General features: G+C 35.8%; 1 protein-coding gene across 1 annotated transcript in view; it reads left to right on the top strand.

Annotated features, from left to right (window-relative positions):
* PIK3C2A (phosphatidylinositol-4-phosphate 3-kinase catalytic subunit type 2 alpha) overlaps positions 1–15,835 on the top strand; it is a 95,567-nt gene that overhangs the window by 51,479 nt on the left and 28,253 nt on the right. Inside the window, exons 9-15 of the mRNA XM_006758350.2 lie at positions 4,321–4,464; positions 6,227–6,269; positions 6,354–6,564; positions 8,923–9,045; positions 10,151–10,318; positions 14,361–14,472; positions 14,893–15,038. Of these exons, the coding sequence (XP_006758413.1) occupies positions 4,321–4,464; positions 6,227–6,269; positions 6,354–6,564; positions 8,923–9,045; positions 10,151–10,318; positions 14,361–14,472; positions 14,893–15,038 (947 nt within the window). The remainder of the gene's footprint in view (positions 1–4,320; positions 4,465–6,226; positions 6,270–6,353; positions 6,565–8,922; positions 9,046–10,150; positions 10,319–14,360; positions 14,473–14,892; positions 15,039–15,835) is intronic.

Raw genomic sequence — 15,835 nt, 5'->3', positions numbered from 1 at the left:
CAGGCCGTAATCCTGGGCCAGAGGCATCAGGCCTGGGCTGGGGCCAGAACCAGTGATGGGAGAAAATGAGGGTCCCCTGCCCAGGCCGGACGCCTCTGGCAGAGGCGTCCGACCTGGGCACGGGGCCGATCCTGTGATTGGAGATTGATGGGGGTCAATGCCTGAGGGCTCCCAGTATGTGAGAGGGGGCAGGCTGGGCTGAGGGGAACTCCCCCTCACCCCCACCCAGTGCACAAATTTCGTGCACCGGGCCCCTAGTGATAGTTATAATAGTTTCTTTACTGTTCTCTTAGCTTCTACCATTGTATAGCCTATCTTCCACAGGCAACCAAAATGATAGTTTAAAAAATAAGTCATGCCCTGGCTGGTGTGGCTCAGTTGGTTGGAGTATCATCCTGGGCACCAGAAGGACATGGATTTGATGCCCAGTCACAGCAATAAATAAACAAACAAATAAATAAATATAGGTTACTAGATCAATGTGGTATCTTGGATTGTATCCTGGAAGAGGAAAAGGAAATCAGTGAAAAAACTGGTGAAATATGTATTAAGTCTATAGTTTAGTAAATAGTAATGTAACCAGTGTTAATGTCTTAATTTTGACAAATGTAACATGGATATATAAAACGTTAAACTAGCTTCCTTTAATGCTATACAATTTTTGCAGCTTTTCTATAAATATAAAATCATTATAAAATTAAAAATTTATTTTAAAAATTAAAAATAAGCACAGGAAACAAATGTAAAATAAAAGAAAATGAAAGCTAACAGATGGTTATTTGAAAAGGTTAATACAATGTACAAACCTTTTAAAAATGTTAAATTGTGCCACTCTTTTGCTCAAAAATTTGTTTGCTATCTCAGTAAAATTCAAAGCCCTAATTGTGGCTTCTATGCATTCTGACCCACTACCTCTCTAATCTGGCCTCCTACCCCTTTCCTCCTTTGTTTTGGTTGATCTGCAGGTGTGCTCCCCAACTGGGCCCCTTGTGCTTATCCTCCCCCCCCCCCTTTTTTTTTGGTTAATCCTCACCTGAGGATATTTTCCCATTGATTTTTAGAGAGTGTGGAAGGGAATAAAGGAGGGGGGCAGAGAGAGAAACATTGATGTGAGAGAGGTACATGCATTGGTTGTCTCCCACACATGCCCCAACCAGGGCTGGGGGATTGAACCTGCAACCCAGGTATGTGCCCTTGATGGGAATCGAACCCCAGACCCTTCTGTGTGCAAGCCAATGTGCGAATCATTGAGCAACATTGGCCAGGGCTACTTCCCATATTTTTTATAGCTTTATTGAAATAGAATTTATATACCATAAAATTTACCCATTGGATGTGTACAATTCAGTGATTCTTTTAGTAAATGAAAAGAGTTGTATAATTATTACCACAATCCAGTTTTAGAACATTTTCATTACTCCCAAAAGATTTCCATGTGCTACTTTGCAGTCTTCCCCATTCCCTTCCCCAAACAACTACTGTTCTGGTTTCTGTTTCAATATATTTTCCTTTAATGGAGATTTCATGTAAATGGAATCATGCACTATGTAATCTTTATATCTGATTTATTTCTCATACCATACTATTTTTAAGCTCTCCCCATGTTGTAGTATAAAAGTTGTAGGATTGCCGAAACCGGTTTGGCTCAGTGGATAAAAAAAAAAATAAAAAAAAAAATAAAATAAAAGTTGTAGGATGTATCTATAGTTTCTTTTTTTATTCTAATTTTTAAATCTTTTTTAATGATTTCCAGAGGAAGGGAGAGGGAGAGAGGAATAGAAACATCAACGATGAGAATCATTGATCAGCTGCCTCCTGCATGCCCCACCCTAGGGATCAAGCCTGCAACCCCGGCATGTGCCCTAACTGGGAATCGAACTATGACTTCCTGGTTCATAGGTTGACGCTCAACCACTGAGTCACACCAGCCAGGCAAAAATTGGAGACTCTTGAATCTGTATAGTGGTGAATTTTGTTAGAAGCTGTGTGGTAAAAGAAGCAGAGAAGTTTCAGAGCTCAAATAACATGCTTTGTCAGAATGAGGGTGCGAGGGCTAGAAGCAAAGGAGATTGTGATCAGAGTATGACATTGTAGGTGAGATTTTGATAGGGTGCAGTTTTGGGGTTGAAGATATTGTGAGTTTTCCACACAGACATTTATGTAACTGACGGTTATTATAGGACAGTGGTCGGCAGACTCATTAGTCAACAGAGCCAAATATCAACAGTACAACTATTGAAATTTCTTTTGAGAGCCAAATTTTTTAAACTTAAACTATATAGGTAGGTACATTGTTATTAAATCAATTAGGGTACTCCTAAGGCTTAGGAAGAGCCACGCTCAAGGGGCCAAAGAGCCGCATGTGGCTCCCAAGCCGCAGTTTGCCGACCACGGTTATAGGATATAGGTTGTAATAGAAAGTCAGATAAATATTTAGAGCAGACGTGTGGCATGCAGTGGGGGAAGTGACCACATGTCAGTGGCAAGGCAGATCACTCAAGGGCCAAGTCAGGAAACAGAAATTATATAATTATTTGAACAGGGAAATTTAGTGAAAGGTAGTTAATTACTCCAGGGGGTTAAAGAGGACTTTAAGGCAGGAGTTTGCATATCATTGGCATACCAGATCTAGCCTGTCGCATGTTTTTATAAAGTTTTATTGGAAAATATTCATGCTCATTCATTTATGAATTATCCGTGTCAACTGTAATGCCCTAATAGCAGAATTGAATTGTGACAGAGACTGTGTTGTCCACTAAGCCTAAAACATTTACTATCTGGCCTTAGAAAAATGTTTGCGAACCCTGCTTGAAGGGATCCAGAAGTAATAGGTGCAAAAAGAGCAGCTATTACCTCTAGATTGAGGAACAGTGGGTAGTGAAAGAACTCTAAGAACTTATGATAGAGCCTCTCCCCGACCTTATAATTTATGGCTGTCACAGGAACACACAGGTTGCCTATGGCAAAGAAACTTGCCAGAGTTGTCAGATTGGGAGAGCATGGCCTGAGGGTGCCTGGTCTTTGAGGATCACTAGGCTACCACCCTGAATTTAAAAAGGACTGGAACCCTGATGAGAGTTACCTTCATGCTGCTAGCTTCGAGTGTCCCTTTGGTGCCCTCTATTGACAAATCCTAACATTGTTCCAGTTGGCAAAAGAAATGTTTATATAGGGTCTAGCTCCAGTTACACAAAGTAGACCGTAGAAGAATGGATTTGAAACTGATACATAACAATTTGATCATTGGCACATAAAAAATGATGAAGGATAGTATAGGAAAATGGCATGAGCCTCAAAACTGAAAAGGTTTTGCATGAAGGTGGAGGAGTAAAAGCAGAAATATAAGTAAGTAAAAAAGGGAGCTAGATAATAGACCTTCAGCCCCTGAGGACTGCCAGGTAATTGAATATTTGAGAAAATGAGGTGGCTTCATTTAAGCATGAAGGTGAAGGGAACATTCAGTTTATGGTAGCCAAGCTTCAAGAGTGGAAAATTTTAATTTTTAACAGATTGTACAGTACTGAGTTTCAGCCCATTCTAACAGTACTTGGCATAGAAGTTTGGCATAAATGTTTGATGAATTAATACATTATATAAGAATGTTTTTAATGAGATAATGTACTTTAAAATGATGGAGTGGAGACATATTTTTAAATCAAAACATCAGGTAAATGATTTTACTACATATTTGTACATATACTTTTGAATCATGGTGAATAAACTGTACTTGAATAGTTCATAGGGATTGTCCTAAAGGAAGTTTTTTCTTCTAACAGAATTTTTAAAATGATGGTTGTATAAATGCAAATGATGCTTAAAAATGGCGAATTTCTAATCATTGTTGTCCAATGTTATTAATATGTAACTAACCTGTAAAGAACTTGTTTTTTTTTTATACCAAATTTTCATAAGATGGAGAGAAGGGTTAATTTTTTTTAATGTGGAAATTATTCCCAATGAAAATTAAAAAAGATAACTGGTTTTTTTTAGAGATTTAGTAATTTGTTAGTAATTTATTGCTATTATTTCTGATTCTAATATGAAACTAATGGTATTTGCATATAAATAATTGTTAGGCAAAGTGAAAATTAACCAAGCCTGGTTTTTTCTACTTTAAAGTATAACTTTATAACTTATATTGAAATAACTATATTGAAACAGCATAACTATATTAAAATGCTGTGTTTTTTTCTTTTTCATCACAAAAGAGTAAAGAATATCTGTTCTTAGGTACATCAGAAATGTCTAGTTTCTGACTTCATGTCTGAAATTGATCCTTTAAATTCCACATACTTATGTTTATTTTACTTTTTTTTAAAGAACCAGCACCGAGCAGTAGATCAAGTAATTAGAGCCGTAAGAAAAATCTGTAGTGCTTTAGATGGTGTAGAGACTCCTGCCATTACAGAATCAGTAAAGAAGCTAAAGAGAGCAGTTAATCTTCCAAGGAGTAAAAGTGCTGATGTGAGTATTTTTTAGTAATTAGCATTTTATTGCATGCAGATATGTAGTACTTAAGTGACCATCTATTGCTTATACTGGCAGCTTTTTTCTTCTTCTGAACAAAATGTTATTTTAATTTTGGCTTTACTCTTTTTTGTGGGTTTTTTGTTGTTAATCCTCATTTTTTTCCATTGAATTTTTATTTTTAGAGAGAGAGAGAAAAATGAGAGACACATTGATCAGTTGCCTCCCACACATGCCCTGCCAGTGGCCAGAGGTATGTGTTCTTGACTGGGACTTGAACCCGAGACTCTTTGGTGCACAGGCCGACACTCTGACCACTGAGCACACTGGCCAGGGCTTTGCTTTAAACTTGAGTTGAGTGGGTGACTTTCCTGGTAAGGTAGGGAATTCCTAAGAGGAGATGGGCTGCCTTGGAAGTTTTGTGAGAGTTGACATTGAATAGGTGGATGCCAAACTGTGAACCTTTTTTATGTAGAGCAGAAACTCTGGCATAAATAATTTGGTTGGCATGAAGGACTGAGATGATAGTAGGTACCATTTCTCCCTTTGGATGGAGTGTTCATGACTGCCAATAGGGGAAGTCCTATTTTGGAGTTGAGAAGACCCAAATGCCTTAGTAATAGTGACTTACTGCCTCAGTGGAAACCAGGTTAGGAGCCCTCTTTTGATAGGATACCTTTGCTTTTATTAAAAACTTTCCCCAGGCTCTTTTTGTTCATAGGGATGTTCATAGCTTTTACTGGAAAGATGAGAGAAAGTGGATTGCAAGACACAATAAGTTATGTTGATAGTTAAAAGTTATGTTGATAGTATGCCCCTCAACAGATATCTGGGAGATAGCTCAATCCATTTATTCTCAGAGAGCCTATCCATATGGTATACAGAAATTTGTGCTTGTTTAAAAATTTTTTTAAATATACATGAAATCACTTGGAGGTGATCAACTACCATGGTCCTAATGTTTGAGGTTTCTGTTCATTATATTAATGAATAAAGGAGCAAAGAATATGAGGAGAGCTCAATTTAAATAATTATAAGAGCTATTTTGAGACACAAAATTATAATAGAGTTCTAGTTTTTTTCTTTTTTATATTTTTAAAGTATATACTTTTATTCATTTCAGAGAGGAAGGGAGGGAAAGAAGAGAGATAGAAACATCAAAGAGATAGAAACATCAATGATAAGAGAGAATCACTGATTGTCGGCCTCCAGCATGCCCCCCACTGGAGATCGAGCCTGAAACCTGGGCATGTACCCTGACTGGGAATCAAACTGTGACCTCCTTGTTCATTGATTGTATGCTCAACCACTGAGCCACGCTGGCTAAGCAAGTTCTAGTTTCTTTAAGGCTATTCTTATCATGCTAATAATAGAGCAACTAATGGAAAATAAAATACTGTATTAGAATATTTATCACTTTGGGTTTCAAATCTTAATTTAGTTTAATGAGGCAGATTTTGTTGAGTTTATATATTTTGCAGTAATTTTCAGTTACACTATGAATTTCTTTTTTATTGAATTTATTGGGGTGACATTGGTTAATAAAATTATACTATGATTTTCTTGATACCAAAAATTATCTGTTATTTGGTTGGGAGATTTTATTTTTTTGATTTATTAATTCTGCAGACATTTTTGGGAGGTTTCCCCTAGGAAAGGTTTCTTTGATATAGCATTTAATTAATGTATTGAAGTGAAAAGTAAACATTTTAGGTTATGTCATAGGCAATTGTTTTACTAATTTTTAATGTGTATGCAGGTGACATCTGGAAAGGGAGACCCTAACAAGAGTTCAACTAGGGGTATGTATGTCTTTAAGTTCTTTAAATTTTAGCAATAATTGTTGCTTTTTCAGAGAATTATATTAATAATTTCTTTACATCTAGGCTCACTAAATCCTGAAAATCCTGTTCAAGTAAGCATGGATCAATTAACTGCAGCAATTTATGATCTTCTGAGACTCCATGGAAATTCTGGTAGGAGTTCTTTGGACTGTGCTCAAAGTAACAGGAACATCAAGGAAGCATGTACCGCAACAGAACAGCTCCAGTTTACCATTTTTGCTGCACATGGAATTTCAAGTAATTGGGTATCAAAGTAAGTAACTGTTTAAAAGAATGTATGTACAAAGACCTAGAAATTATTCTAGTCGTAAAATGTCAGCATCCACTGTCATCTTGGTATTTTCATGGATGAAAAAAGAACCACCAGATACCTTTGTGGATTTTATAAAAATTACAGGGATTTTTGAAGCTGTTCCAGTAAAAAAATATCACTCCCACTTCATGCAAAAAAGGCAAGAAAATGTTTAAACTTACTAGAGCAAATGTTGAGTAATAAATTGGTCTAATTTATGACTGGTATTCTTTTGCCTTTAACCAGGGTAATTTGGAACAGTATAATGGGACTAGACTTTATCCCCTTTTATTCTTTTTAGTAGTTTATTGATTGCTAGACTTTGTCTGCAAGAGCAAATTTCTTCAAATTTTTTATTTTTATCTTACTTGAGGACATACTCATTGATTTTTAGAAGGAAGGGAAAGGGGAGAGGGTGGGGGGCTACATCGATGTGAGAGAGAAACATCAATGGCTTGCCTCCCGTACATGCCCCAACTGCAGATCGAGCCTGCAACCTCGGTGTGTGCCCTCACCGGGAATGGGACTCCAGACCTTTCAGTGTGTGGGATGGTACTCCAGTTAATTGAGCCACACTGGCCAGAGCTCTTCTATAATTTTTAATTTAGGTTTTCTCTTTCTGATTTTTTGTCAATGCCATCAAGTTTGCCAACTTCAATTTATTTGCAAATGACTAATATAAACTGAAAAGCCTGAACTGAATATTTAAAATGAAATTGTTTCATAATAGCTTAATGCTATAAAATAAGGTAAAACCTAGTAAAGAGATACCAAACATAAATTCTGCTTAAATTGAGCTTTATATAAAATTTAAAAATGAAATGTAAAAAAATAACATAAGTTGAATGTGGTGTATTAATTCATTCAAGAAATATTTACTGAGCGCCATCTGTGGGCAATGTTCTTTATGCTACTAGAGATGCAGCAGTAAAAAGGTAGGAAAAATCTGCCCTCCTGGAACTTGCATTTAAACGGGTACTGGCATGGCTGGGTAGCTCAGTTGGTTAGAGCATCGTCCCAATATGCCAAGGTTTCGGGTTTGATCCCTAGTCAGGGCACATACAAGAATTAACCAATGAGTGCATAAATAAATGAAACAGTAAATCAATGTTTCTCTCTCTCTCAAAATCAATCAATAAAAGAAATACTTAAAAAATAAATAAATGGATACTACTGCTGTCTGAAGGTATTTCATTCTTTTAACTAGTTACAGGGATAATACCCTCCATAGCTTCCATACACACACAAATAAATTTAGGGACACTATTAATAGAAGACAATACAGAAAACTACAATGATAGTTAAGATAGAAATAAAGTTAATAAAATCCTGAAATAAAGAGGGACAAGTGGTATGAGGTTGAGAAAAGCAATCAAATCATTAGCTAGTGGTGTTTTGTGAACCAATGAGATTAAATTTAAAAAAATATTTATAGCCCTGACCAGTCTGGCTCAGTTGACTGAGCATTGTCCCATGCACCAAGAGGTAACTGGTTGAATTCCTGGTGAGGGCACATGTCTGGGTTGTGAGCTCGATCCCCAGTAGGGGACATGCAGGAAGTAGCCAATCAGTGTTTCTCTTTCATCTATATTTCTCTCTTCCTCTCGCTATAAAATCAATAAAAACATATCTTTAAAATGTTATATTTATAATATATTATGTATATTAACAAAATGGTTACTGTGTAAGCCTACCAGTAAATTAGAATACTAGTGCAGTAGTTTTATTGAGCCTAAGACTTCTGTTCTAAAAGATTGCCTGATTGTATGTAATCAGCTACTTGTGGCAATTAGGAGCTAAATTGTTGCTATGTAATTCGAGAATATAACAGCATCTGATGGAAGCCTCCTAATAAAGACTGACTCAATGCAAATCAGGCCGATGCACTATTCATATGCTTAACTGACTATTTCAGTGCCTTAGCAAAGGAAAATGGCACCTAGGGATGATCATGTTTGTACTCTGTCTTTCCTAGATTCTAGAAATGAAGAATTGCTCAGTGTCATTCAACTAAAATCTAAAGCTTATAACTGAGTACAAAATTTAGATAAATTCTCCAGCTGGTATCATTTTGCCCCCTTAGACTGGCAGCTAGGAATACATGTTCCCTTCTGTATACCCTTTGCTATGCCTCTCTCTGTTTAACAGAATTCGTAGTAGTTACATTTCAGATTTTTTTATAAGTTCAAATGAATGATGACCGAATTATTTTAGATAATAGTCATTTTTAGGAAGGATGGCTAATGATATATATTTGTATTAGTTAACTAATCTGTATTATCAAATACAGTGAAATTAAACTCTTTTTTTCCCCCTCAGTTATGAAAAATACTACTTGGTATGTTCCCTGTCTCACAATGGAAAAGACCTTTTTAAACCTATTCAGTCAAAGAAGGTTGGCACTTATAAGAATTTCTTCTATCTTATTAAATGGGATGAACTGTAAGTGAAATTTCTGGCTTTTTATGTTTTTTTAGTATAACCTGTTTACTTTTTTTCCATGTATGCATCCTAGTTTTTATTTTATTTCAATTTTCATTAAAATCTATAAAATGGTTACTGACATCTTAAAGTCTCTTCTAGATGTGATTCTATAGAACAGACTGAAATTCTGATTTCAAAAATCTGCAATACTCTTTTAAATCTACATGATGTTAAATTGCAGAAATACGCCATTCTTCCTAGACTTTGTCAAGTTAAAAGTACTATAAATTTATGAGTACTTCTAGAAAGGTGGTATGTTATAACATTGTTTAGTTTGGTATTTATTCTATAACACTGTATATGAAGCCTTGTTTTTGGTTAACAGATAAAATGAAATTATCTTGAGTCCATGTACAAGATGATATTTGCACTGTTAATATTTTTTAAATATTGTTTAGGGAAATGCTTTTCATTACTTAGACAGATAGGCCCTTGCAGAGCTTTTTATTTTTTATTCTGCATTTATTAAATGTTTTCCTATTATCTTATTTTTTTAATTATAAAAGTAATACATGTCTGTGAAGCTAATCCTATAAAACAAAATGCATATAGGTGAAAAGTGTCACTTTCTTTTCAACACTTAACCATCTCATGGATCCTCAAGGTGACTACAACCTACCTTATGTGTCCTTTTAGACAAAAAAAAAAAAAACCAAAACAGCCACCAAAAATATTGGTAAATATATACATATGTCTGTTTGTGTACATAGGTGCACACATATATCCTGAATCAGAAATACTCATAAATATTTATCTGCTTTTTCCTAAAGGAAATAAAAATGACTATTATTTTGCCTAGAAATTAGCATTGCAAGTCTTGAGTAAAGGTGCTAACAAATTTTTGAAGAAATAAATGCTATATATTTGAAATTTTAATAAAATTTGTTTAAGCTTTTTAATAGTATGTGTTAGCCAAGCTTGCTACTTAAGTAAAGGAGACTTGGGATTAAAGATTATTTGATACATCAAATAAAATAACTAAAACTATCATTTTCATTAAAGAGTTAATCTTCATGTTTGACCTAATTTGTTTTTTCTGTTAATACTTTTTTCCTCCCCACAGAATTATTTTTCCCATCCAGATATCACAATTGCCATTAGAATCACTTCTTCACCTTACTCTTTTTGGAATTTTAAATCAGAGCAGTGGAAGTTCCCCTGATTCTAACAAGCAGAGAAAGGGGCCAGAAGCTTTGGGCAAAGTTTCTTTACCTCTTTTTGATTTTAAACGGTAAGTGTTACTGAGTTGTGATGGTGAGTTATGTGAACACATCTGCATTCTCAAAATTAACTAGGGAACAGGGTGGGGAATTATGACAAACATGAGATAATGAGCTGCCTCAAATTTTTCAATGTGATAAAAGGATGTCAGATCAGAGGAAACCAAAGTTATTCTACTATGGTTTGATCATATCTATATGGGTATTCAAAGGAATGTTTGTCACTCACTGTTTAGGAGAAAATCGGCAGTCAGTTCACTGTCATTTTGTGCAAACACTGTACTATAAACATAATATTTATGGTCTTTTAGGTATCCTTGATATTACTAAAACAATTCCACTTTCCTCTTCTCATCCCGATCCCATATTTGTCAAATTTCAGGGAATTTACAACTGAACATTATTCTCATCCCTTTCCCTGTCCGCCTGACTGATCTATCCTTACTGCTATGGGCCCCTCGCCTTTAATCACTAAAGGTTCTACATGGGTACAAAAACTTAGAGGAGAGGAATTCCTTTAAAGCTTTATGTCTACCAACAGTCAGTAGGAATAGTGTAATCGACCTGACTTTTCAGCTGACAATTTTAATTATATTTTAAGTAACAATATGTTTCATGAGATCATCAAGAGTCTTCCGAAATGAAAAAAATCAATTAAATGAAGTTTGAGATATGTTTCATACAATACATGGTAAAATTTTGGAGAGCGATAATGCATGTTTACCATATTAAAGCAGTAAGCAGATGGCATTAAGTTTGAGACTTTGCCAAGCAGTGTAATCAGTCTGGGTAATGTTAGTACTTAATGTTAAAAAAAAGACTCAGAAATTAAGAGGAAAGATGATTTTACATTAATGCATACACCGAAACAAAATGTCAGTTATTTAGTTCAGTTATTGTGCTATAGTATGGTAATCAGAAATCCTGGTCTTGAAATTATTTTTAAATAATTTATATTAAGGTGCAACTTGCATGCAACCTGATGAAGTCATGGAAGCCAAGTGACTTTGAGGCATTTCGGCCAGCCTCAATAACAAATAAGTTCTTAACTCCTATTTTAAATAAACAGAATCAAGCATTTAACTTGCCTTTTCTTTACAGTTATATCTCAGGGTTATAAGATAATTAATGTGAGAATATGCTTTATAGAAACATTTCAGCTAATCATTGCAGAGGGAATGGTAGAATATCACAACTTTGCAACTCTTACTGAAATAATTTAGGTCAGGGTTAAATTTAGGTCAGTGTTGGCACTATTGATATTTTGGGCCAGATCATTGTTGTTGTGGGAGATTGTCCTGTTTATGTAGGATGTTTGGCAGCGTCCTTGGCTTCTGCCCACTAGATGCCAGTAGCACCCCATTTGCCAACTGAAAATGTCTTCAGACATTGCCAAATGTATACTGGGGACAAAAATCACTCTTGGTTGAGAACCATTGATTTAAGTAGTGTTTATGAATGCCTGCTTAAAACCATTAAGTGATTACCTTTTCTGGAACTTTATAATGAATGATTTAGATTGAAAGCATCTAAATAAACTGATTATATTAACCCCACAGAAAGAAAAATAAATCAAGCATGTGTGCCTCTATAGTTGAGGCAATAGGAAATAGTATACAATACCATCTAGAGTATTAAGTATTCTTGCCAGATAACTACACATGAATCAGGTCATGCCTCTCTAGATCTAACTACTACTAACATGAATGTGAGAGAGACACTTTGATTGGTTGCCTCCTGCTCGCACCCCAGCCAAGCCGGGAATCGAACCCTCAACCCTTTGGTCTGTGAGCCAGTGCTCTAACCACTGAGCTAAGGCCAGGGCTACTACTTCACTACAGAAAATATAGGAAATAAAGGAACATGGTAAATGACCAGAGTAATGCAATTTGTAAAATCCAGGATAAGGAAAATTCTCAGAACAAAAGACCTAGTTTCTTTAACAAACAGCAGGAGGGGAAAAGATAGAAAGAATGTATAGATTAAAACAAGAATTGGCAAACTTTATGTAAAGGGGACTAGATAGAAGTAATTTAGGCTTTGCAGGTCATGTGGTCTCTGTCACAAAGGCAAAAGCAGTGATAAACAGTATGTAAGTGAATGTGTGGCTTTGTTATAAATTAGAAGCCCAGAGCATGAAATTTGTGCACGGGGCGGGGAGGGGGTTCCCTCAGCCCAGCCTGAACCCTCTCCAATCCAGGAACCCTCGGTTGGATGTCCAGTCGAACATCCCTCTCGCAATCTGGGACTGCTGGCTCCTAATTGCTTGCCTGCCTGCCTGCTTGATCGCCCCTAACCACCTCTGCCTGCCGACCTGATCACCTTAACAGCCTCTGCCTGCTGGCCTCATTGCCCCTAACTGCCCTCCCCTGCTGGCCTGATTGCCCCTAACTGCCCTCCCCTACCAGCCTGATCGCCTCTAACTGCCCTCCCCTGCTGGTCTGATCGCCACCTAACTGCCCTCCCCTGCTGATCTGATCGCCCCCTAACTGCCCTCCCCTGCTGATTGGATCGCCCCCTAACTGCTCCCCCCTGCCGGCCTGATCGCCCCCTAACTGCTTCCCCCTGCCGGCCTGATCGCCTCCTAACTGCTCTCCCCTGCTGGCCTGATCACCCCTAACCACCTCTGCCTCGGCCCCTGCCACTATGGCTTTATCCGGAAGGATGTCTGGTCTAATTAGCATATTACCCTTTTATTAGTATAGAAGTTTATTAATGAAACCAGGTGATAGGCTGAAATTTTGTTGACCCTTGAATTAAAAGATACTTAAAAAGACATATCAACCACATGCAAGTGTTGGACCTTGCTTGGATTCTTATTCGAACAAACCAACTATAAAAAGAACTTTGAGACAATCGGGAAATTTCAATACTAGATAGCTGATTATTTTAAGTAGTTATTGTTAATTATTATAGGAATGGTAATGGTATTGTACTTATTTTATAAATTTATTGGGGTGACATTGGTCAACATGAACATACAGGTTTCAGGTGTGAGTTTCTATGTTATAAGATCTGTATATTGCACCATGTGCCCACCAGCCAAAGATTATATTTATTTTTTAAAAAAACTGTTTATCATTTTGAGATATATGAAAGTATCTACAGCTGAAATAATGTGAGAGTAATTTACCTTAAAGTAACCTACTTGGGGATGAGAGTGGTTCTAAAAGAGACAGAATATAATGTGTTGAAGATTTAAAGATTAACCTGTAAGAGAAAACATTAGGACTAGAGTCTAGCTTTGGAAAGGATATTTGCTATTTTAATAAAATGAACAAAGTTTAATGAAGTTTGTAGTGTTCTGCTTTTATATATATCTCATGTTAGCTTTCAGATATTTCTTCTGTGTAAAGACACATCAATATCTTCATTGCCATAAACTGGTTGTCTCAGGCAAATGTCAGCATACTACAGCCTCCTGCCTGCTTTTTATAAATACAGTATTGTTAGAATACAGTGCACATATTTATTTATATGTCGTTCATGGCTACCTTGCACTATAATTGCAGAGTTGAATCTCTGCAACAAAGATTGCCCAGAAAGCTCAGAGTAATTACTGTCTGGCTCTTTAGAGGTAAAGTTTGCTGACCCCTGGTCCAGGGCACCGATAAAACTTCTCAAATGATTGGTGCTGTCACAAGTAGGTACTAGTTTTTTGGCATATGTTTTTGTTCTTTATGATAAAAGTCAGGGAGCAGCTCTGTAATCCAAATTTCCTTTGTAGATGATCTTCAAAGACTGTCCTTCACCCTCCTATTTATAGAATTGTTTTGGGGACAGTGTTCTGTTTTATCCTCAATTCCTCCTTAGATATGTTCATTCTCTTTTCCTTGATTCTAATCCCCGCACTTTTAACTGATTTGCCTAAAGATTAGTAGACTGTGGAAAGTGATTCCTCCTGGTATGTTTTTAAAGTAGACATTGTTTTTATACAGAAGATGATTCAAAAATGTTTGAATACTAACATTTCAAATTCATTACTATGTGTTGTGAGATTTGAATTAATTTTTAAAATGAAAACCACAGTATTCTTCTATTTACATTGTGTAGGTTTTTAACATGTGGAACTAAGCTTCTATATCTTTGGACTTCATCACATATAACTCCTATTCCTGGAACAATCCCCAAAAAAGGATATGTGATGGAAAGAATAGTGTTACAGGTAATGGTACTTTTTTTTTTTTTAATCCTCACCAGAAGGTATGTTTGTTGACTTTAGAGGATAATGCTACTTCTTGATATGTGGAGAGGTTTACATTTAAATTACTTTATAAAAAGTGTATGTATACCATGGTTTGGGTTGTTATTAGAGAAGTCTAATCTATCTAAGTGTCAATAAATCACTTCTTATTTCTGAGAAATAGTAAAATATACCCTTGTACCCATCCCAAGTAATGTATGTGCTATTGAAGATGACCAACAATGGTAATCACTTTCAGCAAAAGGACATTGACTTAATATACAATCTAAAATTCACCCTGATGGCTAAGAAAAAACAATTTTTTCAAAGACAAATAAGTTAATGTAGTAAATATGTGTTCTATTCAGCTGTAATTTGATCAACTTCTATTAAATTTTTAAGGTTGATTTTCCTTCTCCAACATTTGATATCATTTATACCACTCCTCAAGTCGACCGAAATGTTATACAGCAACACAACTTAGAAACATTAGGAAATGATATAAAAGGGAAACTTCTTGATATTCTTCACAAAGACTCATCACTTGGGTATGCTCCTTTGATCCTGTTTTGCCTGGTTATCTCTTACAATGTAAAGCTCAAGTTAATGGTTTATAAAGTGCTCCGATTTAGTTCATGATTTAGCAATATTTTTGGTGTGGAAAGTTTTCTATATCTGTTTTTAATTATATAAAAAGATTACACGACTACATCAAACTTCAGAAATTTGTACAGGTCAAACTTTTTACATGATCAAAAGATAAACAACAGATGGGGACCTATATTTACAGTAAATAGCAATAGATTAATTTTCTTTTTTTGTAAAAGAATGGTTTATTGTTTTTTTAGAGAGAAACATCGATGTGAGAGAGTAACAACCATCGCTGCCTCCACAACCTGGGCATGTGCCCTTGACCAGGAATCGAACTGGCAATCTTTTGGTGCGCAGAACTATGCCCAACCAACTGAACCACACTGGCCAGGGCTAGATTAATTTTCGTAATGTATAAAGAATCTTTTCATACCAGTAGAAAAACAAACAACTCAGTAGTAAATTAGACAAAGAATATTAATAGGTAATTCTTTAGAAAAGAAATACAATGTCTTTTTAAACATCTAAAAAAATGTCAACCTCTCAGTATGTGGAGAGGTTTAAATTTAAATTTAATCAAGGAAATGTAAATTAATACAAGATACCATTTCATATACATCAAATTGTTGAAAATTAAAATGTCCCATCATAGAAAGTGTTGATGAAGATACAGAAAAGGGATTGTATTGTTGGCAGAATTCTCAAAAACTTTTGGAGCAATTTGGCAAAATCTAACAGTGGTTGGCAAACTACA

This window comes from Myotis davidii, unplaced genomic scaffold, assembly GCF_000327345.1.
Source record: "Myotis davidii unplaced genomic scaffold, ASM32734v1 scaffold73, whole genome shotgun sequence".
In the NCBI taxonomy this organism is placed as follows: domain Eukaryota; kingdom Metazoa; phylum Chordata; class Mammalia; order Chiroptera; family Vespertilionidae; genus Myotis; species Myotis davidii.
This window is presented reverse-complemented; position numbering and strand designations above follow the sequence as displayed.